Source organism: Maylandia zebra, linkage group LG17 (assembly GCF_041146795.1).
Source record: "Maylandia zebra isolate NMK-2024a linkage group LG17, Mzebra_GT3a, whole genome shotgun sequence".
Taxonomy (NCBI): domain Eukaryota; kingdom Metazoa; phylum Chordata; class Actinopteri; order Cichliformes; family Cichlidae; genus Maylandia; species Maylandia zebra.
Genome location: NC_135183.1, coordinates 13,832,301 through 13,856,047, shown reverse-complemented (window position 1 = coordinate 13,856,047; position 23,747 = coordinate 13,832,301). Strand labels below are relative to the sequence as shown.

General features: G+C 39.2%; 1 protein-coding gene across 2 annotated transcripts in view; it reads right to left on the bottom strand.

Moving 5' to 3' along the window:
• ghrhrb (growth hormone releasing hormone receptor b) overlaps positions 1–20,976 on the bottom strand; it is an 80,149-nt gene extending 59,173 nt beyond the window's left edge. For both annotated transcript variants that reach the window (XM_004572326.2, XM_023154140.2), the window contains exons 1-2: positions 20,491–20,976; positions 5,414–5,522 (exon numbers count right to left, since the gene is read on the bottom strand). In XM_004572326.2, the coding sequence (XP_004572383.1) occupies positions 5,414–5,522; positions 20,491–20,592 (211 nt within the window). In that variant the 5' untranslated portion in view covers positions 20,593–20,976. The remainder of the gene's footprint in view (positions 1–5,413; positions 5,523–20,490) is intronic.
• Between the last annotated feature and the right edge of the window lie 2,771 nt (positions 20,977–23,747).

Below are 23,747 nucleotides of genomic sequence, written 5' to 3'. Positions count from 1 at the left end.
TTATTATTAATGTGGCTGGGTGTGGTTTGTGGCTCAGCTACAGGGGAGGGGTGGAGCAATGGGTTCAGGGTGTGGTGTCAGGGAAAGCTAGCCCACACGGCTGTTCTCCATCACCTGGTCATTCCTCCCTATAACAATAATAATAATGCTAATAATATATTGTGTATGCATGGGGCTTCAATTAATATACAACCCTTTTGGTCTATCTAAACTTTTTGCTCTAGGTAAGGACGCTCAGCTAAACAAAATTTAACAAATGGTATCATCCTTCCAAACAATAGTAAAGCTGGTGACTTTTATTTATTTATTTTTAAATCACCCTTTTGCAGTATTTGATTATTACTATTAGAATTGTGGCTGCTTAGACTGACAGGTCTGGTCACTTGTGGGATTATAAAAAACAACATGTTGGTGGCACAGAATGTTAATTTTGAAGCTTTGAGATGAGATTTTCCTGCCCTTTGCAAACTTAGGTGCAAAAAAAACAAGGCGTGTCAGCTCCAACCATGATGCCACAGGTCATTGGCTAACAACTTGTGCTGACAAATTGTTGGCCAACGAGTGTTTCATACCACAATCAATCCATCATTTTGAAAAGATTTACAAAACAAACTGAACTATTTATTTAGTATGACCCCAAACAAGAGACTGACCCCATAACATCACCAGCAAAGAGACAAGGTACTTTCGGATTGGCTTCATTTTTCTGACTGAGAAAGTATGTCCATGTTTTATGCTTTATGGCGAAATGCTAGAGTTGGTGCTTAAAAGTGTGAATTGTGTAATTGCAAACGATAGTTTATTTCACGTAACTTAAGCCCATATTTTATAATTAGTATCTATATGGAAAGTACTTGACTGCGAAAACAGTTCTAAGGACATTACAAAATCATCCTTATAATTTCCCAATTGGAAGCAGAACATGTAACTCTGAACTCTTTGAAACAACACAGCCATCTCTGACTCAGCATTGCGAGCATCACATGGAGGATTGATTTGGAACACATGCTCTGCCAGAGGATGACTGAGGATGACACCCTCTTTGACCTTCCAGATGTCAACTGTCTTTGAAACTATCTGTCTCACTATAAGGAAACAGCAATCCAGAAAAACCAGAAGACAACCACTAACCTCAAATCACTGTGTGTTGCTTCATGACATTATAAGACAAACATGGACTATGTAAATCAACAGTACTCATTTCCTAAACGGAAAGAAATTCCAGCATTTTCTAAAGTCCTAGGGTGGGAAAGGCTCCACAGAAAAGACCAACATCAGAAATGATCATTTACATTTTTTTCCAAGTTCTTTCAGATTTATTTTGACAAGACTTTCATCCCACAGCTGCTCAGCCACATGCTTGAGAAGTAGATGCCTATGCTCTATAAGAGCTCTCTCTCTCTCTCTCTTAATTTACATAGGAAATATCACAGTATTCAGTCCATAACACCACAGACCACTGGTATCCTATACTATTCTTTTCGAAATACACACTGCATAGCAGTAATTTTCTTGTTTTGATTTTAACACAAAATTCCTTAACTTGAAAATAATTGATTGTTATTGGTAGATGTTATCAGATTAAATGAAAATGACGTACATACTTCATAACAGGACTTCAAATTAAATTAGGAACTTGTAATCTCTTACTGTATTAAATTAAGACAAGGCTGAGGAAAGTGCGATTTTCTTGTTTTGAATTTTTTCCCCCTGATAGTACAGTGCTAAAACTTTGTGTGCAAGTGTTTGCTTAGTTGAAATAATTGCTTAAAAATAATTCCTTAAATATAATTATAGATTTCAAAACAGCTTTGACAGAGCAACGCTTTTAAGGTAATGCTAAGGGTTTTTTTTAATAGCATATCATAAATAATAGTTAGATATTTAACACACAGGCCGGATCTGTTTTATCTATTTAACAGTCATAAAACCAGTGTCCCTCACAGATATGAATCCATTAATCTTCTCTTGCTCTGTTGGATTGATGTATAAACATATAATTATTTTAAAAAATGTAATATTTTAATAATAATAATAATACCAACTTAAAGTAAGTTTACATTTACAATTTAAAAAGTGAACTACAAAACACTCCTTTAGCCTTAATTACCTGAAGTTCTACCATTTAATGAATTTTTGATCCCTCTTATTTTTCTGTTGTTCTTCAGTATTAAATAACATTATTACTTAATTAGTTTCCGTCTGTCTGATGACATCACTACTGATATTTCCACATAAGATTCATTGTGTCAGTTTTTTCGTTCGAGGCTTTGGTTTATTTTGTAAAGTTCCAGCTGTTTTTGAGTAATGTAATGTTCTTGGATTCCTGCTACACAGCCGGCATGACAGAATAACGTGACGACTATGGACCCAGCAGCTCTCAGCCCCTCATGATTTATGACAGGATTTATACAGTGCAGAAGTTGTGCAATGATTGGTTGAAAAGCCCCAGTAAGGAATACCAGGGGGCAGCTAATCACAGTCTACAAAGACTGGTTTCTGGCCTTCCTTGGTTATTGGATTTGCTACATCAGTTGATAAAGATGAAGGATTTTGTCATCAAAACTTTTCACCTTTGTCTACCTGCTACAGCTGCCCACACCGCTGGCCATCTCCTGGAAAGGAGGCTTCAATCTCTGAAGCCTGGACAATCACTTGAAATATGTTATGTTTTAGACTGTTTTGTTGTTGTTGTTGTTGTTTTTGTTTGTGTGTTTGTTTGTTTTTCCTGGACATGCAGTCCTGCACAGTATATACGTTGGCCTAGATATCAAATAAACATTAAAAGGAACCAATGTTTTAAATATTGCTTGATTAAAAAAACAACATCTCTGTCATCTTTGGATTTTTACTGTACGGTAAAATCAGTATGTATGTTTAACAGTGACATCATGGAACATTTCAAATTGTTCCCAGGATGGCTATAATTTTATGTGACATGACTTGAGCCCATTTAGCTTCTGATGGCCCCAAATGTAGGTGCTACCAAGGAAAAGGGACTGTCAAGTGTAATGCTTGTTTTGTGTTTACACTTGTTTTATTTAGGGGGTGGAAACGGCAATGATTTTTTTTTTTAATTTTGTTTTGAGGTGAGACGGTATGTTCTCCCCCCCAAAAGAAAGACTATGTAATCCTTTCAGTTTGTTTGTTTGTCTGGCTGCCTGTTTTTTGGCAGTTTAATGTCCACAGTTTTTAAGATATCATGCTCAGATTTTGTGTAATGGTAGATACCAATAACAGCTCAAGGTCAATCAGGTCAAACCAAAAACCTTAGCTTATCCACAATTTTTTATGGGTCTTCTTTAAACTTTACAACAATATGCTAGGTGTTGGGGGACATGAGTACCTAGGTTGGCTAAGCATTTGACCTTGACCTTCATCGTAGGTTACCAAGATCAAAGCTGACCTTGGAAAAAAATCTCCAAGAACCCATATTTAGTAATGTATCATATGAAAGGGCATGGAGAGAGCTCTACAACACACTTTTTATTTTTTTCAGTACAAAATTCTATGACATTAGAATGATCACAAAAATACACACTGCGTGAATGCTTAAAAGCTCAAAATTCTCATGTAATGATTTTGGCCAATTATTTTAGCCAGTTCTGCTTTAATCATGTGGGTAAAGATAACAAAATACCATTTTAGTATGTAATGCTTCACAGTCATTGGTCAAAAGTCAGACATCAGCATGTTGTTATAAAAGCAGGCTGACGTCAGCAAACGGTAATAAAAACATTGTGGGGGGGCTGTCGAGCGCTCAGAGTGCTGTTGTTGTAAATGGTTTACATACAGTTAGCCACATATATATTTGGTCACTGACACAAGCTTTGTTTTTGTGTTTTTTACCTGTTTACTGAAACATCCAATTATAGTTGTACAGTTATAGTTATATATGGACATAATGTGTCTCAACTTTCATTTGAGGGAAGTTTTGTCATGGTTCTGGGTCATTTTGACCCAGCTTTTTCTGTTTCTTATGTGTTGGTGTTTTTCTGATTATGATTTATGTTCTGATTATTTAGTGATACTGTTTTGATTATGGTTATTATTATTGCAGGTTTAGTTCCGTGTCAAGTCTGTCTCACTCTGTCTAGTCCGTGTCTTAGTCGTTTTTCTTGTTTTACTTTGAAGGTTCATGTTCATGCCTGATGTCAATGTGTTCAGTTTTACTTTTCCCCTCGTTAGCCTAGTTTCTCCCAGCTGTGGCTCCCTCCTGTTTCCCATTCCCTGATTACCGCCCTGTGTATAGAAGCCCTGTGTTTTCCTGTGCTCTCTGTCGCGTCGTCTGTGTTACTCCGTGTCAGTCTGCATTACTCTGTGTAACCCGGTGTTCATTCTGCGGCTCTCTGCCATCTTTCTCTGTGCATTTTGCTCCTCCTCCCGTGAGTGTTTGGTTTCAGGTTAGTTCTTTAGTTTTCCCCAGTTTAGGTTTGTTAGCTCCCCGCTCTGCTCTTCCTGTTTTTGCCACTTTGTCACTTCTGTAAATAAACACTCACTCGCACCCCAGCCAGTACCTGCATTTTGGATCCTTTTCTCAATACACTACACGACTGCTGCCCCAGCCGTGACAAGTTTAGGAGTTTCAGCTCCTTAACCTGTGCATGTTACACCCTCTTTAAAAACCAAAAGTCAACCAAAAGTGATTGAACGATTGACTCAAAGGCAATTTTATGCGTGGATGTGGGCAGTTCTTTTGTTATATCTTAATCAACTAAGCAGATAAAAGGCATTGGTTTTGGAGAGGAGTTGATTTGGTCAATTGTGAGAATGAAAGAAAGCAACTCAGCAATGAAGAAAGACCTGGAAGTCCACAGAAGACAACAGTATTTGCATGGTGAAGAGAAACCCCTTAACAACAGCCAACCAAGTGACCACTCTGAAGGAAGTCGGCATCCATATCCAAGTCTACCATAGAGAGAAGACAGCATGAAAGTAAATGCAGAGGGTTCACTGCAAGATGCAAGTGACAAGCCTCATGAATAGAAATTATGGATGCTAACAACAACAAAAAAAATCCACCAAAATTCAGAAAAAACATTCTTTGGACAGATGAAATCAAGCGCAACCTATACCAGAATAATGGCTAGAAAAAAATGTGAAGGTGTGGAACAGCTCATGGTTTAGGTGTAACTCTATAAAACATTAGAGCATACTGTGTCGTGTGAAATTTTGAAAATGTAGCAGTATTATAAAATATAACTAAAAAGGTGTTTTGGTTATTCTTCTGAAAAGTTTGGAAGCATCACAACATATGGCTTATCTGCCTTATATGAAATCTAAAGAATACCATTCTAATGTAACACTATAGTAAGTGTTAGACCTCGTTGAGACTGTATATTTGTCCCCAGTGTGAAATGCTTTCTACCATGAAAATATCTGTTCCCATTGTGAGATTAAAACACGGGCTGACCTGTCTTAGCAGAGTGGTTGTTCTCCTCCTGCTTGAGGATCTGATAACATTCTTCCTCAGCCTTCATGTGCTGAACAACCAGAGCGCAATCTGGGTGGATGGCCTCTGTCTGAAGGCGAGAAAAAAAGCTTTCATCACAGTCCAGTAACACAGAAAGACACACAGAAGTGCAGAAATACCATAATTTTCTTTTACATGACATGATAATGGCAAAGATAATGTTATTAATCAGTAGTTCAGTAGTGGTTGTGTTTTGGACTTTGTTATACTATTGACCATATATTAAAGAAATATCATATGGAACCTGTTGTTGGCCTCTCCCAAAAGTATTACTTATTTTTATTAAAGGCTTTAATAAGACACATTGTAATGTAATATTCACCACATAGAACAATTCTTTGAGATATATATATATATATATATATATATATATATATATATATATATATATATATATATATATATATATGTATATATGTATTTTGCCAGAAACGCTAGAATCTCAGCTTAAACCTCACAAATTATTTCAACAACCACCAAACAAAAAATCGCACTTCCTGCACAGCTCTCTTCCCCTCTCAATGTACTTCAAGAACAGTTTCCCATTTAAAAATCTCTGTTTTCTACATTATTCACTTGCTTTTTACACACCAGTCTACCATTGCGTACAGACAAGAAAGCCTCAGTACCGAAGAAATGTAAACTTTTTAAAATTATGACAAATTGCAAAACTCTTAGCTGTGACTCAAATAAAACCTCTGTAACTTTGCACTGCTTCAATCAGGTAATGTTCATATGATGATTCATGGTTTTCTTCAGTTTTCTTCAGGGTCTTCGGAGGAGGGGGACAACCTGTCTATCTCTGGGGGTGAGGTCACTGAGGCAGTTAAACAACTCCTTGGTGGCAGGGCCCCTGGGGTGGATGAGGTTCACCCTGAGTTCCTGAAGGCTCTGTATGTTGCAGGGCTGTCTTGGTTGACACCAATGTTCCCTAACCCTGCTGGCACGGTCTCTGCGCACAGAAAATCTGTGTTGCGCGCAAAAAAGAAATCTAACCTGAATTGAAATTAAAACTAATACTTTAACAATTCTGTTTTGCACTGTTAGTCAGTAAGTGACTGGCTGCTCCCATATGGGATTAGAACAATGCCACCTTATCCCATAGTCCAGCCAATAATAATGTTTTTATTAGTTTTTATTGTGTTGATAAGCCACGTAAACCCAGACTTATGATAAAATTATCTGAAATGTTTGGTTTTCTTTCTGAATACTATCGTTGTTTATATTTACTGCGGGAAGAAACAGTAAATACATTTTATAAGGAAAACGCTCGAAAACGCCTGTGGTCAAAAACAAAAACAAAAAAACCCCCACCCTTTCCTATTGGTGGAACAATGCACCATGTCGACCAGTCAAAAAATGATATGGCAACATGGCATTTAGTTGTTTAGAAAGGGGGACGTTTTAGGAGTGACGGCGGTGTTTTGAGATGTGAGAGATTTGCGCAAATCTTGTGTAGTTAGTGTGTAGTGTAGTCAATAGTTTTGTTGTGTGTGTCAGAACAATGAGGCAACTTCTGAATGTTACAGGTGTTACAGGAGTGATACATCTCCTGTTGTCAGGCCTGCAGGTATCAGGCTGTTGTTCTCCTTTATCTCATAGTGGACAGAAATTATTTTTTGGAGTGGCACAAATAATTTGTGTGGCATCAAATTTGATGCAGAACAGCTGATTGTTGAAATGTTTATTTAAAAAACTGCATTGGCTGCATTTTTAGGTAAACAGCTGCAAAAAACTTCATTGTTTGCATAACTCAGTTACTTTTTTGAAGAAGTAACTATATAATTAATTGCCCAACATTGGTCATTATATACTGTATTTTGCAGACAAAGAGTTACAGACTCTCTCCCAGACCACAGACTCATAATACAAGTCAGAGCTTTATATAAAAAAAGAAAAAAAAGAAAGTTGTGTTTTCAAAATTGGAGTTCAAGTTATTTTTTACTTCCAATAGTGTTAACATACTACACAGATCATGAACAAGATTTTTTTTTAATTTTCATTGTAAGTGTGCCAAAGCAGTTAATTAAAAGTAGTCTAACATAAATGTAAATGCTGTAATTTGCTTATTTTAATAAACCATGTAACTTGGATGGATTCAATGCTGGCGTGACCACAGTGCACACGTCTGATGTCGCTCACAGTGGTCCAAGGGACCGCTCAGGGAGTTTGTGTGTTCACTCAGACACATGAAAAATTAGAGGGAACATTGGTTGACACTGCTCTACAAGTTGCGTGTATATCAGGGGCGGTACCTGTGGATTGGCATACCGGGGTGGTGGTTCCCATCTTTAAGAAGGGGCATCATACTTCTCAGCCTTCCCAGGAAAGTCTATGACAGGCTGCTGCAAAGGAGAGTTGGTCCGGTAGTCAAACCTCTGATACAGGAGGAACAACGCGGTTTTCATTGTGTCATGGAACACTGGACCAGCTCTTTACTCGCTCGAGGATACTTAAGGGTGCATGGGAGTTTGCCCAACCAGTCTACATGTGTTTTGTGGACTTGGAGAAGGCATTTGACCATGTCCCTCTGAATGTCCTGTGGGAGGTCCTTGGGGATTATGGGGTGTCTGGCCTATTGCTACAGGCCATTTGATCCTTATACAACCATTGAAAGAACTTGGTCCGCATAGTCAACAATAAGTCAGACTCGTTTCAAGTGGGTGATGAACTTCGCCAGGGTTGTTGTTTGTCACCAATTCTGTTTGTAAAAAGACAAAATTTCTAGGCATAGCTAAGTGGTGGAAAGCTTTCACTTGGTTGGTCTCAGAATCTCAGCTCTGCCTTTCGCAGATGATGTGGTTCTGTTGGCTTCATTGTGTGATGGCTTCCAGCTCGCACTGAAATGGTTTGCAGCCGAGGATGAAGTGGTGGGAATGAGAATCATCACCTCCAAATTTGAGGCCATGGTCCTCAGCAGGAGGAGTGTTCATACCAGGTCAGGGATGAGTTCCTGTCCCCAGTAGAAGAGTTGTCTTGTTCGCAAGTGACAGCAGAAGGGAGCGGGAGATCGACAGATGGATTGGTGCCACAGCAGCAGTCAAGCGGACGCTGTTCCAGTCCATTGTGGTCAAGAGAGAGCTGAGTGTAAAAGTGACATTCTCAATTTACCGGTCGATCTATGTCGCTATCCTCAGCTATGGTCACGAACTGTGGATCAAAAAAACATGATCACGATACAAGCGGCAGAAATGACCTTCCTCCGAAGGGTGGCTGACATCTCCCTCAGAGATAGGGTGAGAAGTTCAGCCATCTGAGAGTGGCTCAGAGTAGAGCCTCTGCTTCTCAACATTAAAAGGAGCCAAGTATACCATGCCCAGTCTCTTTGGTACACCATTTGACCTTAGAACTGAAGAAGCTTCTCGGATGAGAGGTGAAACGTCTTCAAGCAACTTAAAGAACTCCAGACGCTTTTCTTTGCAAGCTCCTTTGACTCTTTGGTACATAGTTGGCCTTTGGTCCAGATGGAATCTGGAAGAAGACAAGGTCTCTCCTCACTGTAACAGCACCATGTGATGGATCACTGCCACACCTGCTCTCAAGAAACCACTTGAATAGGACCTGCCGGACAAAGTGGAGTAAGATTCACAAAAGCCAGATATCATGCAGCAATCCAAGGAAATTTAGGAACAAATGAGGAACAAAGTAACTGAGATTTCTCAGGTTATAAAGCTGTTTCTAAAGCTGTGGGACTCCAGGAAACAACAGTGAGAGCCATTATCCACAGATGGCAAAAACGTGGAACAATTGCGAACTTTCCCAGCCAACCAAAATTAGCCCATGAGCGCAGCAACGACTCATCCAAGAGGTCACAAAAGACCCCAGAACAACACATCCTCACATGCCTCAATTAAGGTCAGTGTTTAGAAGGGCCTGCATCGCACAGTTACAAGACAAAAACCACTGCCAAGCAAAATGAACACAAAGGCTCGTCTCTGTTTTGCCAGAAAACATCTTGATGATACAATATAAAAACAACATTGTTAAATAAACATAGCACAGTAATAAAATAGCAAAAGTAGTTGATCAAAAATAGCGCATTATAATGCAAAGGATTCAGTTTGATGCGGAAATGTTTATGACATCTTATATAGTGATTATTGTATGTATTTGTCACAAAAAGAACTGTTGTACAGTTTTATGGCAAACCATAGTTTTTTGAGGAATCCTTTATAGCAGCTTTATACCTTAAATAGGTCTGAGAGAGAATGGTAACAGATTATTTGTCAAGACGGAGAAATGTGAATTGCATGTGACAACAGTGTCTATCCTGGGCTGTATCATTAAGCAGGGCAACCTCAAACCTGGCCCAGACATGGTCCAAGCGGTGGTGGACTGGCCAGAACCCTCTGACTGGAAACAGCTCCAGTGTTTTCTGGGCTTCATTAGTTTCTACTGTTGTTTCATCCGAAACTTTAGCCAGATCGCTTCACCTCTCACACACCTAAATTCTTCTAAGGTGCTTTTCAGTGGGACTAGGCTGCTCAAACCATTTTCAGTAACGTTGAGCAATGCTTTGCCTCACCTCCTATCCTGTCTTCACCTGTCTCTAACCAGTTTATTGTAAAAGTGGAGGCTTTGGACTCGGGAGTGGCAGCTGTCCAACAGTATGAAGGTAAGCTTCATCTTTGTGCCTACTTCTCTCATCATCTCTTCCCCAAAGAATGGAACTATGATGTAGGGGACAGATTGCTCCTGGCAGTCAAACTCGCCTTGGAGGAGTACCAGCACTGGCTTTATCGTCTGGACGGATTACAAGAATTTTGCCTACCTTCAAACTCCTAAATGGTTAAACGCCTGGCAAGCCAGGTGGACTCGGAAAAATGGAAATGAGTAAAAAACAATCACCTATAGCACCAGGTCACACAACATCTAGCCCGAAGCTCTGTCCTGGCAATTCTCCTCCTTAGAAGGAGCTCCAGAGGATTCTCTGATCCTTCCAGCCTCCTGCACCATCAGGGCGATCTCTTGGGAGGTCAAGTAGGTTTTTGTTCAGAACCAGACCCCAGGACTGTGCTGCTCCACTCCAACCACAATGAGCGCCCAACTCGCCTGGGTCGAGTATGTCCACAACAGCCTCACCTCCTCGGCGACTGGGTTATCTTCTTTTGAAGCGTAGCTGGCTTATCAACCACGGCTCTTTCCAGCAGTCGATGGTGAGCATGAAGTTCCTTCAGTTCAACACTATCTCTCCCGGTGCCGCCATCTTTGGAAGACAAACCTGGCGGACCAATGTCGGAATCCTGCACCTCCCTACAAGCCTGGACAAAAGGTGTGGCTCACCACGAGGTATGTCCTGGTCCAGACTGATTCCAGGAAACTGAGTCCTAATTTATAGGGCCTTTTGTGATTGGCCCAATGGTTAATCCTGTCTCTGCCAGCCTAAATTTAACGTGGAACATGCAAAGACCAGAGGTTTATCCTCAATGTGCAAGTGGAACCAGAAAAGGCTGCTAGCCATTCAGCCTGATAAGTTCAGGCCATTGTTAATGGGACATAGACACACCGGTGAAATGGAGACAAGCTGCAGTTTCCAATGGGATCCAAGCCAAGCATGCTTCCAGTGACAATAGCCAACTGCAGATACAAGATGGCAGTGACACAAAGGATGGGTGGAAAAAAGGCAAAAAAAATTATAGAAAGAGAAGGAAGGGATTGCTTTCACTTTTATACATTTTAATTTGTATGTTTTTTATTTTGGATGAGGCAAGGTTCCTAAGGGAAAACTACTGATACTTGATTGTGTGACTTTTTCATGAGGTCAAACATAACTGGGCTGGCTTTGATTTTTCGTTTTTATGGGCCGATGATTTTCTTTTTTTTTTGTAAACGTATAAACAATGAAGGGTGGTGGATTGGCCAGATGCTGGCCGATGTGTAAAAATAACTCAGTTGTTTGGTGGTGGCTATGGCGGAGCTTCCACAGAGGCCAGCAGGTGGATGAGGGAAAGGGGAGGCAGGTGGAGGAGAGACTCGAGGTGGCCGCCGGTCCGAGTGTCAGGTGAACTGAACTTCAGGTAAGAAGTTGTGACCTGCAGTCTATCTGGGTCAGATATAAACCAAGTTTAGGTGTAGTTTTTTTTTCGTTGTGCTGACTTTTTACAGTCAGTTACAATAACTCGCACTGCGTACTAGCTAGCATGATGGAGTTTCTATACAGCTGGGTGGGTGCTATGATGTTACTGATAGTGAACTTTATTTTAGTCATAAGGTTAGTTAGTAGAGTTGCCAACCGTCCCATACAAAATGGAATCATCTGGTATTCAGAGAAAATATTGTGCGTTTAATATTGAGCTGAGAAGGAACACAGCTAGGATGGAAAAAGACACAAAGCTGGATTTATTCTGTCGTTATGCTGTCAGATGCCTCTTCTTCTCTCATTCTCTCCCCCTCCCTCTCCTGTTGCTACTTCAATCATGAAACTGATCAATGATCAGCTGATCGGCTTTTCTGACGCAAGTCCTGTCTCTCTTGTTTGTTTATCACCCACTTTGCGCCAAAAAGAGGAAACCAGCGGATGCTAAACAACAGCAGCACGTTTAAGCTTGATCAGCTGTTGTTAGAATTTATTTAATATTAATTTCTAGTATCAGCTGATGTTTGCTGGAGCCACAGCTGTAAAAGCTGCTGGTCATGATATCGGTTTCGATATGTGGTGAGAGGGAAACATGAAGATGAAACCAGGAGATGTCCTTACTGAATCATCAGAGCTGTGATGGAGAAACAGGTTTACCTTTTAGGTGACATGAATGAGTTGAAGGGAAGTTATGAACTGTTTCTGAGAGATAAATAACACCAATATCATTTTCTATGTAGCTAACAGCTGGTAACTGTGTGGGGGCGGGTCTAGCAAAGTTTTGCCATGGGGCCAGGTAGGGCATTAACAAGGAGAGGTGGGCACAAGGAAATACTTTTCTTTCTTATTCTCATTTAAAATGTCTAGCTGTTATTAAATAATTATCTGAATCTTACAACCAAATTTTTATTATGACCTAAAATGTATAGAAATCATACATATACCAACAAGACGGTATACACCACTGTCACAACAGTGTTTGTTTTCATTCAAAGGCTTTATGGCTTTTCCTAGAATACCTGGTGGGCCGGTCTCTAGTCCAGCCCTGAGGTCAAGCTAGAAGATTTAATGAATATCTCACCAGCAGATTTAGTCAGATTTTGTTTTTTGAGATTTTGGTGACAAAATGAAGTGTCAATTTATCTTTTGACATGGTTTCAACATTCTTCTTCCCAGTGCACATATTTACTTCATTCTCCCTGTGACGGCTTAGAGAATCTACTATTCAAAGTCAAAGTCAAAGTGAAACTTTATTGTCATCGCTGCTATATACAGTACAGGATATAGAGAGACGAGACGACTAGGCTCCAGTTCCATAGGAAGAGTAAGAAATAAATATACACTTTAAGACTAAGGTAAGGGGAGTAAATATACACTTTAAGCTAAAAAGGATCAATAACAGTCTAACTTTACAATTTACAATTGTAAATTTACACTAGCCTTGAAGTGGTTTAAAGTGACCAACGTGGCAGCGTTACAGTTTACAGTATGAGTGATTTAAAGTGACCTTGAGTGAAATAAAGTGACCAACATGAACAATATTCCTAAGTGTAGGATTGTCCATAGAGCAGCATCTGTATTTACAAAGGCAGTGGTATGTGGAGTGCAATAGAGTCCGTTAATGGTTTGTGTGGGTATGTGTGGTGGGGGGGAGTGGCTGAGCCGGTAGTGAGTTCAGGACTCTGATGGCTTTTGGGAAAAAGCTATCTCGCAGTCTGGATTATCGGGCCCTGATGCTGTGATAGCATCTGCCAGATGGGAAGAGGGACAAAAGTCCTGTCAGGGGTGTGAGGGGTCAAAAAAGAATACACCATTAAAAAAAACACTGAATTTGCCAAAGCGCTATCAGCCGCTGCCTGCTCGTGGAAGCGCCACGAGCCGGAAGTCCTTTTTTATTTTGGATGAGGCATTCAGAGGTTGGAGTCTTGAAATGAACCCCTGGGATGAACTGTAATGAGCACCCATGACAGCAAAAAATGTGGGTGTTTGACGTCCTCTCAAAGCGTTGACATTTGCTGTCAAGGCTTCTCTATTTTTACTTATATTCACGCCTTCTCAGGAATGTGAACAGGAGGACGTCAGAAGCTTAGATCTAAAAAAAAATCTGAGATTATAGTAACATGTGCCAAAAATGTAGATTCCAACAGCATCTGGAACCTGTGGTTAAATTTGTGTCATACTTTGCTATCAAGTGAATAATTTTTTTTTGTTTGTTTGTTTGTTTTTTGAATGTGTGTGTGTGTGTGTGTGTGTGTGTGTGTGTGTGTGTGTGTGTGTGTGTGTGTGTGTGTGTGTGTGTGTGTGTGTGTGTGTGTGTGTGTGTGTGTGTTGTTTGTTATTTTTGGCATGCAATTGATTTCTTCGGATGTGTTTGATTCAAAGTGTGTGAAGAAGCTCTAGTGGAACACCTGCCTGTAGATCAGATGGTGACACTGCAGGGGAGTGTGACATTTAACCTAGTGCTCTCACAGCAACCCAGTGACCTAAATTTTTTCCTTTTTTTTCTCTAGTTTGCATAGCAAAAATCCTTGGGCAAGATACTAACGCCAAGCTGCTCTCGAATGCATCCATCAGAGTATGATTGTTTGATAAAAAGCACTTATGTAGAGGAGAAACCAAGCATAGAAAATGCTTTATAGTTCTGTAAGTGCTTTGAGGGGTTGGAGTAAAACAATGCTATATAAGAACTAGTCCATTTACCATATAGAAAATACTAAGATGTAGGGGGGAAAGTACTTGTGTGAATGAGATATGCTATATAAAGTGTTTCAAGTGTGTAAAGAGAAAAGCACTATAAGAAGAACCAGCCTACTTATTATTTTACAAGTGTTTTAAAAATCTACATTTTAAGGCCACCAGATGGCAATAGGTTGGGTTGGTTACATGATAGTTCTCGATGAATACAAGTAAATGGTTCGAGCCCCGGCTCGGACAGTCTTGGTCGTTGTGTCCTTGGGCAAGACACTTCACCTACCGCCTACTGGTGATGGCCAGAGGGGCCGATGGCGCGATATGGCAGCCTCGCTTCTGTCAGTCTGCCCCAGGGCACCTGTGGCTACAACTGTAGCTTGCCTCCACCAGTGTGAATGTGAGAGTGAATGAATAGTGGAATTGTACAGCGCTTTGAGGTTCTTGAAAAGCGCTATATAAATTGTTGTTTTTGCCATAAAAAAAGTTTTATTTTACCCAGAAATTGCTAGAATTCAGCTAATGCATGATGACTGGTGAGTTAATGATTTACAACGGGACATATTCCTTTGATGGCACCAGTTTACACATTTACAAATATACAGTACAAACCAGTCAACAACAGAAGCTTACACGATTGTGTATATAAGAATTGCTCGATTGTGCAGGTTGAAGGTAACGTGTGTCAGGACACATGCTTGAAAGTAAACTGGTGCTCTGGCGTGAGCTCCCTTAGATGTCAGACTACAATCCTTGTATAAAAACCTTCTTGTTATATTCCGTCATTAATAAACATAGAAGGCCATCTTTCCACCAGCTATTTTCTATTTTAAGTACTGTTTCTATCAGCCCTTTAAACATATTACTGTACACGAGGGAGGAGAATTTACAGTGAAAATATTAAATATTCCCGTAACGTTTTCCATCTGGGTGGCCTGTTAACTCCTACATCATTAATAGTTCAAATGTCCGGGAGTAACACGTGAGTGCGCGTGGCTGAAGACTTGATCTGGCAGCACAGCCTCACTGTGACACAAGACAGTGCTTTCTTATCTACCCTGTAGGCTTATAGAACAAGCCTCTTTTATACAAGCAAGATCGTAACATGACATACTGTCTGATGGAGCAGCACGGGGTGTCACTTTCGAATGTAATGATGCGCAGTGAACCTGGAATAGCTCATATGAGCAACACAAGCTTGCTGATGGTTTCTCTCCTTTAACAGATGCCGAATAATAGACTCACTCAGAGAGAAGAGCGTGAGTGCCATTTGAGCAGCACTTTAATTATTGTAACTCTCCATCCTATCTGGCAGCAGTTTATGCGGCTGTGGTGTCATTTAAATCCAATCACTATCTAAAACAGGTCGTTATTGCAGGCACCTCCAGCCAATTTTTAGTCAGTTCCACTTGTTAGCATTCCTTTTTTTTTAACATACACTGGTCCCTGAGTCTGTCTGTCTGTCCTCTTTGTTAAATGTCTCACATGTTGGTAAACATGCATGTTTGCCTTATTACTAAGGGTTCATATTCATGTCTGTACAGCAGTTAATTTGCTCATGTTAGCACAAAGACTGTAAATGAAACGGCAAACCCAGCTTCATCTAAAGCTAACCCATAGATCCAGAGACCAGCCCTTGTCATTTTCACTTTAACACTTTGTAGTTTGTTTAAGATCTGTAATATTTTGATAGAAACCTTTTGCTAAAATTGTGATCTAAGGCTTTGGGAAATACTTAAAGAACTCCAGCTCTATCCATGCACGTGTAGTTGATGAAAGAAAGTCGAGGTGCTTCCTTACCTCTGTGATGGTATTTTGATTAATGTGAGTTATATTTTACTCCGTTGTTAAGGTCAAATAAAAAAACTTGAAAAGGACACATGTTTATCTTACTGTAGGTTCCAGAGGAGTGCAAGGATTAAATCAAATTTTAAAAAATATTTTTATACTTTTTACATTTTTAAATTATCTAAATTGCTGGCGTTATATACTTTATTTATATACTTTCTCTAAAATCAGACTTTCTTATAAGATATAAAAGAGTGAACCATCTGTATGCTGAAAATCAACTGTGAAGTCAATCTTTTCATTTCAAGGCACAAAAGTCCTTCCTGTCTTTTCAGCAACTGAGTTAATGTCACTCATTATTTGCCCCCAAAAATCAATTGACTGCCTTCGGTTTCAAAAAAAAAAACGCAGCCATCAGAAGGGCACTAACAGGATGATGGCACATTTCCTCATGTTGGCTTCTCTGCACTGGTTACATGTGGCCTTTAGAATTGATTTTAGCATTTTACAGCTTGTTTTTTAAGGTAGAGCTTGCCTTGGGCTGCAGACAGAGGGTAACAGGTTATTTGATGTCTAATGGGAGAGGCTTCTGCAGGCGATAGGAACGTTACAATCTATAACTTGTTACTCAAGACCTGCTATTAGGATATTAAAGGTAGTTCTATTTGTATTTTTCAAATAGAAAAAAAATGAATTGAAATCTCCCTCCATGGCATGCAAACACCACTTCTCCCCTCCTTGGTCTTTAGTGTTTGTATGTGGCCTGTCTCTAGCCACATCCAAAAAATGCAGAATTCATCTGAAGAAAAATGTCCTTCCTGACCACTGTAAATATTAAATATGGAGGCTTCCACAAACCAAAAACCTGCTCCTATGTTTTTTCAATGGATTGACAATAAGTTTGTCAGAGTGCATCAATTTCTTGATATAACAGACATAATTACACAGTAATCTATGCATATTTATGAACACATTATACTTTTTTTTGTGTTGTCAGCGTTAATCTCATTAAAATGACATTAACGCCATAACCGCATTAATGCGGCAAATCTCTGTTAGCGAGTTAGTGCAGATTGGCCCATGCATGGGGCTGCACAGCATCAATGCGTTAGTGCAGTTAGCTCGTTAACGCCGTGCAACCCCAAGCACGGGGCGATCCATGCTAACTCGTTAACGGAGATTTTCCGCGTTAATGCGGTTATGGCGTTAATGTCATTTTAACTAGATTAACGCTGACAGCACTACTTTTTATATTAAATAACCTAAGAATTTATTGAACCCACCTTTATGAACTTGGCTGATACATATCATTCTAATATAGCAGCTTTCTTCTCCATCAGTTAAATGCAGTGTTGAATTTTCTTGGTAATTTTAAACCTTCATTATTTACGTTCATGTTTTCACCCACAACAGGGAAGAAGAAGACAGCTGTAGTTGTATAACTCCCTTCCTTGTTATGTAGTGCTTGTAGATCAGAGGAACCGTGTAAAGCCATTAGTAGGGATGTCTGTGGCCTCACTGGTGTGCACATGCACTCAAAATGGGAATGTAGTACTGAAAAACAACTTCATGGAGATCAAAAACTAACATTTCAAAGCTGTACTACACTGTACTGTACTGTATGTGTGCCTCCTATTATCAAACAAACTAGGAACAATTACCTTATTCTGCACTGGGATATCTTTATGATTTACTTTTTAGTCCACATTATTCCCATTTTGGTTCAGTCAGCATTCTCATAAAAATCTCTGGCTAAAATTTTCATCTGTTATAGAGACAGACTTGCTGGATGACAGAAGAATCAATATTGGACTTACACCAGAACACCTCTTCACCTAAAAGCTATTGCCTGGTGCATATGTACTGGTTATGGTTCATGGTAACACCTTGCATGATGCTAAAACCATTTAGACTTGTGCTTGAGTGCACTCAACTTGTTAATGTACAAGTTACAATTTTCTCTGGATTTTATGTTATTAATTTTTCTTTTCATTTTTTAATTGCATCATATGGCTCAGTAATGTGTATAGACAGTGTTTGGAATCCAGGAACAGCTGCAACAGTACAAGTTCTGACAATGGGTCTGAGCATTATATCTCCATACCTAACAGCATTTAGAGTATTTATTGGCTAGCCTATGGAGGTTTATGTCCTTCAAAGACATGCCTCCTCAGGACCTCATGGCAACCTCTCTGAGACTGTTTCTGTCTGGTCAGAAACATGCACACGTAGCCTACTGGAGTTTTTGTAGGTCAGTGCAAGTGGCAATGCTCCTCCTGTTTTTCCTGGTACAATTCTGCTGCTTGACTGATGCCCTTCTACAGCCCTGTCCAGCTCCCCTAGTGTTATGACCAGTTTTCCGATATTTCCTCCACACACTTGAGATTGTACTGGGAGACACAGAATACATTCTTGTGACTGCACTTACGAATGTGCAGGTCTGGAAGGCGCTCGACTAGCTATATAATCTCAATCGGATGCAGGCGCCATCTCATGTTTGCAGACTAAATCAAGATCAAGTGTTTCCATGTGGTCAAATGTTTTTCGACAAAAGCCTTTGAGTCAGATATGGATGGCAGTGATTTTGAAAGAGAAATATGAAAAACCCAGGGTTTTAAGTAAAGACTGTTACTGTACCTTACACTGAAAACATCAGCAATAAAGTAATAAAAGGCAGTCATTTTCTGTTGAATAAAGTTTTCCAGCTGATCAGTAACTCACAAAAGATACTGATCTGCTGCCATCTATAAGGAAAAAGGGGTTAAAGGCATCTTGAGTCCATGACAATCTGATCTTTTCATCTGGAGCAAAGAGCTAATAAATGAAGAGGCAACACAGGATTATTATGAGCATTCGGGATCAGGGAAAAGACACAAATCACTCCATAGCACCAAAAGAAGAAACTCCACAATGGTTTTGAATCAAAATTCATATAAGGACAAAATGCAAAAGAAATGTGCTTCACACTAAATTGTTTACGCCATTTGAATTTCAAACCCCACATGCATAGTAGAAATGGGGGAAAAGGGAGAAAATATTTCTACGTTCTCATTACTGAAAAAAATTTTTGAAGCCAAAAGCAGAGAAGACTCAAGTGAGCAATGAGGGTTAATGGAGTCACAGGAGATACTATTTATTCAATATTTATTTGAGCTATACGAGTTTGTTCTTTGAAATCCAGTCCTCCTCTTGATGGCTGAGGTACATCTCAAATTCTACTTTTTCGTTATAAAGGAAAGAAAAATCAAAGCAGAAAAACAAAAGTCAGACAGACATGCAATGCATGCATGTATTGGTTCTTAAGTCACATGATCCGTGGCGATTTGTCACCACTGGAGACAAATTAGTCATCTAGCAAGTAATTATCATCCTAGTTCGAATCAGATGTGCCAGACAAACATGAACGCAGCAGGTCAATATCAGAAAACAACTCCTAATCTACACATTCTGTGATTATGATGGATGCGATGTTTCCACCTTAAATTTTTAGAAATACTCATGCAAATATTAGTGATTTTCACATAAGATCATGATTACGTTGGAAGCAGAAAATTATTATAACACTTTAATTTATAAAATTGTTTAAAACATGCTTTTCTATTTATGACAAAATAAATGTTTGATGTTAGAATATTGATGCAAATGTATACAGTGCAGTTTGATTTAAAAATATATATATATTTTACAATTTAGATGTTTAGTTTAGCTCTTTACAAAAGTCCATCTAATGTAAAATGAATTTGTTTACAACAAAATATGGAGGAATCTGCTCAGGTAACATTTGGGGAGAGTAACGTATATGATGGTGTAGCAAGTAAAGCTCCCATTTCAACAGCATTTAACTATTTAACTATTAGCACTTACTCAATAGATATATCAGCCATCTGTTTTCATTGAGGTAGTGACTAATGGCTAATTGCTAATAATAAAAACCATTAGGCAGCAAACCTTATCAATCCTGCCTGCCTATAATAATAAGACTAAAATGTGTTATGTTTCTTTTAAACTCCCAGACTGAAGCTGAACAAGAGAATCTTAAAATGTCACAAATATAGATTGTACAGTTACTATCGTTTTTGGGGTTTTTTATTGTTCATATTGTATTTGTATTCTAAGCTTTACACACACAAAATGTCTGTTAGTCTGTAACTTCTAATTTAAAGGGGCAAAGATCCCTAATTCCCTTTCCTCAATGCTCAAACAAAGGCTACACTCATGATAAACCCATTGTACTACTACAATGAAATAATTCATAAATGTACAAAGTGAATAAAAGTAAAAGTTAATAAAAAAAAAAAGTAAAAGAATTGATCTTATTTGATTGAAAAATAATTTTCAAATCTTTTAAGTCATGTCAGTATAAAAACAATGTGACTGAAATCGTGTTAAAATCACCCACACAGACACATGTTCCAACTCTCCTTGTGATAAGACAGATGAGGTTAAGCTGTGCGTTTGGACTCACCGTTTCCCAAACCGCCGACTGCATGAACAGACCCAAGTAAAGAAATGCGTCCGTCCATTTCAATCGTGAGCTTCCAGTGATAAGCATGCTCTGCGATGACATCTATGCTCGCTTTGCAAAGTGCATGTAGAAAAGTAGAAAAAACAGATTACAACAAACTATTTCCTCCTTAAATTTCCACGACTGTCAACACCCAATGAACTGAGCAGCCGGCTGACAGTTCGCCGGTATTAATGCCGCCCGGTCTCTCTCCAGTGTCCGGTGAGTGAGACAGTGCGCATTTACACGCAGAGAGGAGCCGGTGCTGGACAGAGCCAAACAGTTTGCGCTCCTCCCTGAAATGGAGCAGAACACACAGACGCAGATGCGCGCTGACAAGAGGGAAAACAGCGAGTGGAGTCTTCACGAGCAGGGAAAACGGTGTGTTTATAGGTTCGAGGTTTGTACTCTAATTGCATAAACGGATAACACAGGATAACTTTCAGGCTCCGTACTGCCATGCAGATGTAGCTCCTGAAAAATGTATGCACAAAAGTTTAAACCTCATTTTGCACTGAATACCTGTTTTAGGAAGGGATAAACATGTATTTAGAGTTGTTAAGATTTAAATTATGGTTCTGTTTAAATACCCAAATAGTACAAAGGTTTTGCATCAAATTGTACTCCAAATACCCAAAATAAAAGTTCTACAGAATCATATCCATAATATTACTGAATCATAGTTGCTTTTTGAGTATTGTGCGTATCACTTTACAATCCCCATTCCAAAAAGGTAGTTCAGGCTGTGTGGAATGTAAATAAAAACGCAATACAATGATCTGTAAATCTCATAAACCCATATTTTATCCATGATAGAACATAGAATGTTCTAACATATTTCAATCAAACGGGGAAGCACTGTATACAACCGTGCCTCTAGAAGTACAGCAGGTTGTTTTCTAACTGGACTGATGGGGGTTCCAGCCCTGGATGCTCCAGTCTGCCTGCAAAAGTGCTTCTGTGCATATCAAACTGTTACAGACTGCCAAAATCTCACTGCTTTTATTTTGTTTGTGTTTTGGTTTTTTGCTTTAGCTTGTGAAATGGAACGGTGATCATGTCTGGATTCCATCTGAAATACAGACCTGAAGACAAAAAATTAGTACAATATTAAATATTAAGTAAAACAGAATATATACAAAGTGTCTTTGCAGAGTATGAGATGCAAAAAATGTTTGCATGTATCAGTGTTTGGATAGTTTTTTTCGTCTTTTTTTTTAATTTATCGATTTGTTTCATTATTTTGCAGAGATCTAGTTTCTTATTCAGTCTGTTCCTGGTTTCAGTTTATTCCTTATGTCCCCTTGTATTCTTGCTTCCCTTATGTTTCCGTATCTGTCCTTGTCTCATCTGTTTTGTCCTGTAGTCTCATGTGTGTAGTCAGTCTTGTGTGTGTTTACCTTTTGATGTTTAGTCTGTGTTTCTATTTCCCTCAAGTTCAGCCATGGGTCTGGCTTCTGTTATTTTCTGTTGTCATTTGTCCCTCTGTCTCATCTTCCCTGATTTGTTCTCTTCTGTGTTCCCTGATGTCTTAATCTCATCCATACTTGTCTGTCTCCCATTTCCCTTGTCTAGTCCTCCTGTTCTCATCTGTTAAGTTCAACATACTTTCTCATTCAGTCATGTGTTTTCTGTTTCCTCTGTCAGTCATGTCTGTTTTCTTTTTTGTCTATATCAAGTTTGTATGGCTCAGTCTCTGTCTCAGTTTTCTGTATTATTTTAATAGTCCCTCATACTGTGTGCACTGTTTTCAGTTTAACTACCATTGTCTCGCCCCTGCGGTTAGTGTCAGCTGAGCTCCCACCTGTTTCCTCTTCCCTTGTTACCTGTATGTATGTGTCTCAGTCTCCCTTTGTCCTTTGATGTGTTTTCCTTCATACCTATATACTGTGTGTTCCTATATCCTGAGGTTTTTTTTTTCCTTTTTGTTTCTAATTTCTGATTTTTTTCCCTGTAGTTTCCTAGTTTCTTAGTCCTGGCTTCCTGTCCAGCTTGCATTGTTAGTTGTATAATTCATAGATAGCTAGATAGCTAGAATCTTTATTGATCCCACAAGCAAAAATGTGGTACAGCAGCATGATAAAGAGAAAAAATGTACAGTCTACTAGTACATAACAACACCTGCATTAAGGTATAATACAAAAATCTGTTTAGGATCTTGGAAAAAGAAATAGAAGAATGTGATTCTCACAATGCCACCAATACCATCCAGGTGAAGAGTGAGCATGCTGCAACAGGTATATAACAGTATCACCTACCCCCACAAGAGACTGGCAGGCAAACTGAAGACTTCATTTGCGAGCTAGGTCAAGCAATAAACAGTCTCCCCAGCACCTTCATGACATGTGACTTCAAAGCAACTGGTCTGAAGTCATTAAGGCCAGAAGAGGTGGCTTTCTTTGTCTTCCATAGTGCTGGTACTTTTTCCTGCAGTAGACTCAGGTTTGATTGCTCAACAGGTTTTTGAGAAAATGGTGAGAAGCTTATTTATTTATGCCTCCTGGGGTACCGGCTGTAAACAAGGGCCCTCCCAAAGCCTCTGTCTTGAGCCATTCGGTCTCATGCAAGGTGTATCACAGTTGCTCGGTATCCCTTTTGGGGGCATCTTCACCATGCATTCTTTGGCCTTTCTATTTTACTCCTTTCTTTCAGGTTCTATGTTAGGACTTGTCTGGTAATGTTGTTGCCTTGTTTCTTGACTTGTCTTATCCATCTCCATCTTCTTCATCCAATCACTTCCTATGGAAGTACTTTGCTTTCTTTCCCCCTGTGACTGCAGATCTTGAAATGTTTAAATATGAAGCATTTATGTGGAACAACAATTTTGTTAATTTTTTGTTGTTTTCCTCCTGATTACCTTTTGCATGTCCATCTTTATTTTGACTGTCATAAATCACAACATGTTGGCACCCACGCAGAATACATCACAACTCCTGAGTTATATACAGAGTCAAGGCAGACCTTTTTACAGTAAATTATAATATCTGTCATATAGACCTGCATTACTAAATGAAAAAATGACTGGGCCAAAGTTTTTGTCAGCCATGACAGCCATAAGAGGTGTGGCCTCTTTTGGAATCAAGTTAACCAGCAGCGCAGACCGATTACAGTCATTTACCTGCAGTCATTACCTAAATGAATGTTGCCTTTTATTTAATTTGGGTGTTGTTTTGTTTTGCTTTAAGGCCTATTTTCCGATTGTTTAAGGGCTTAAAAAT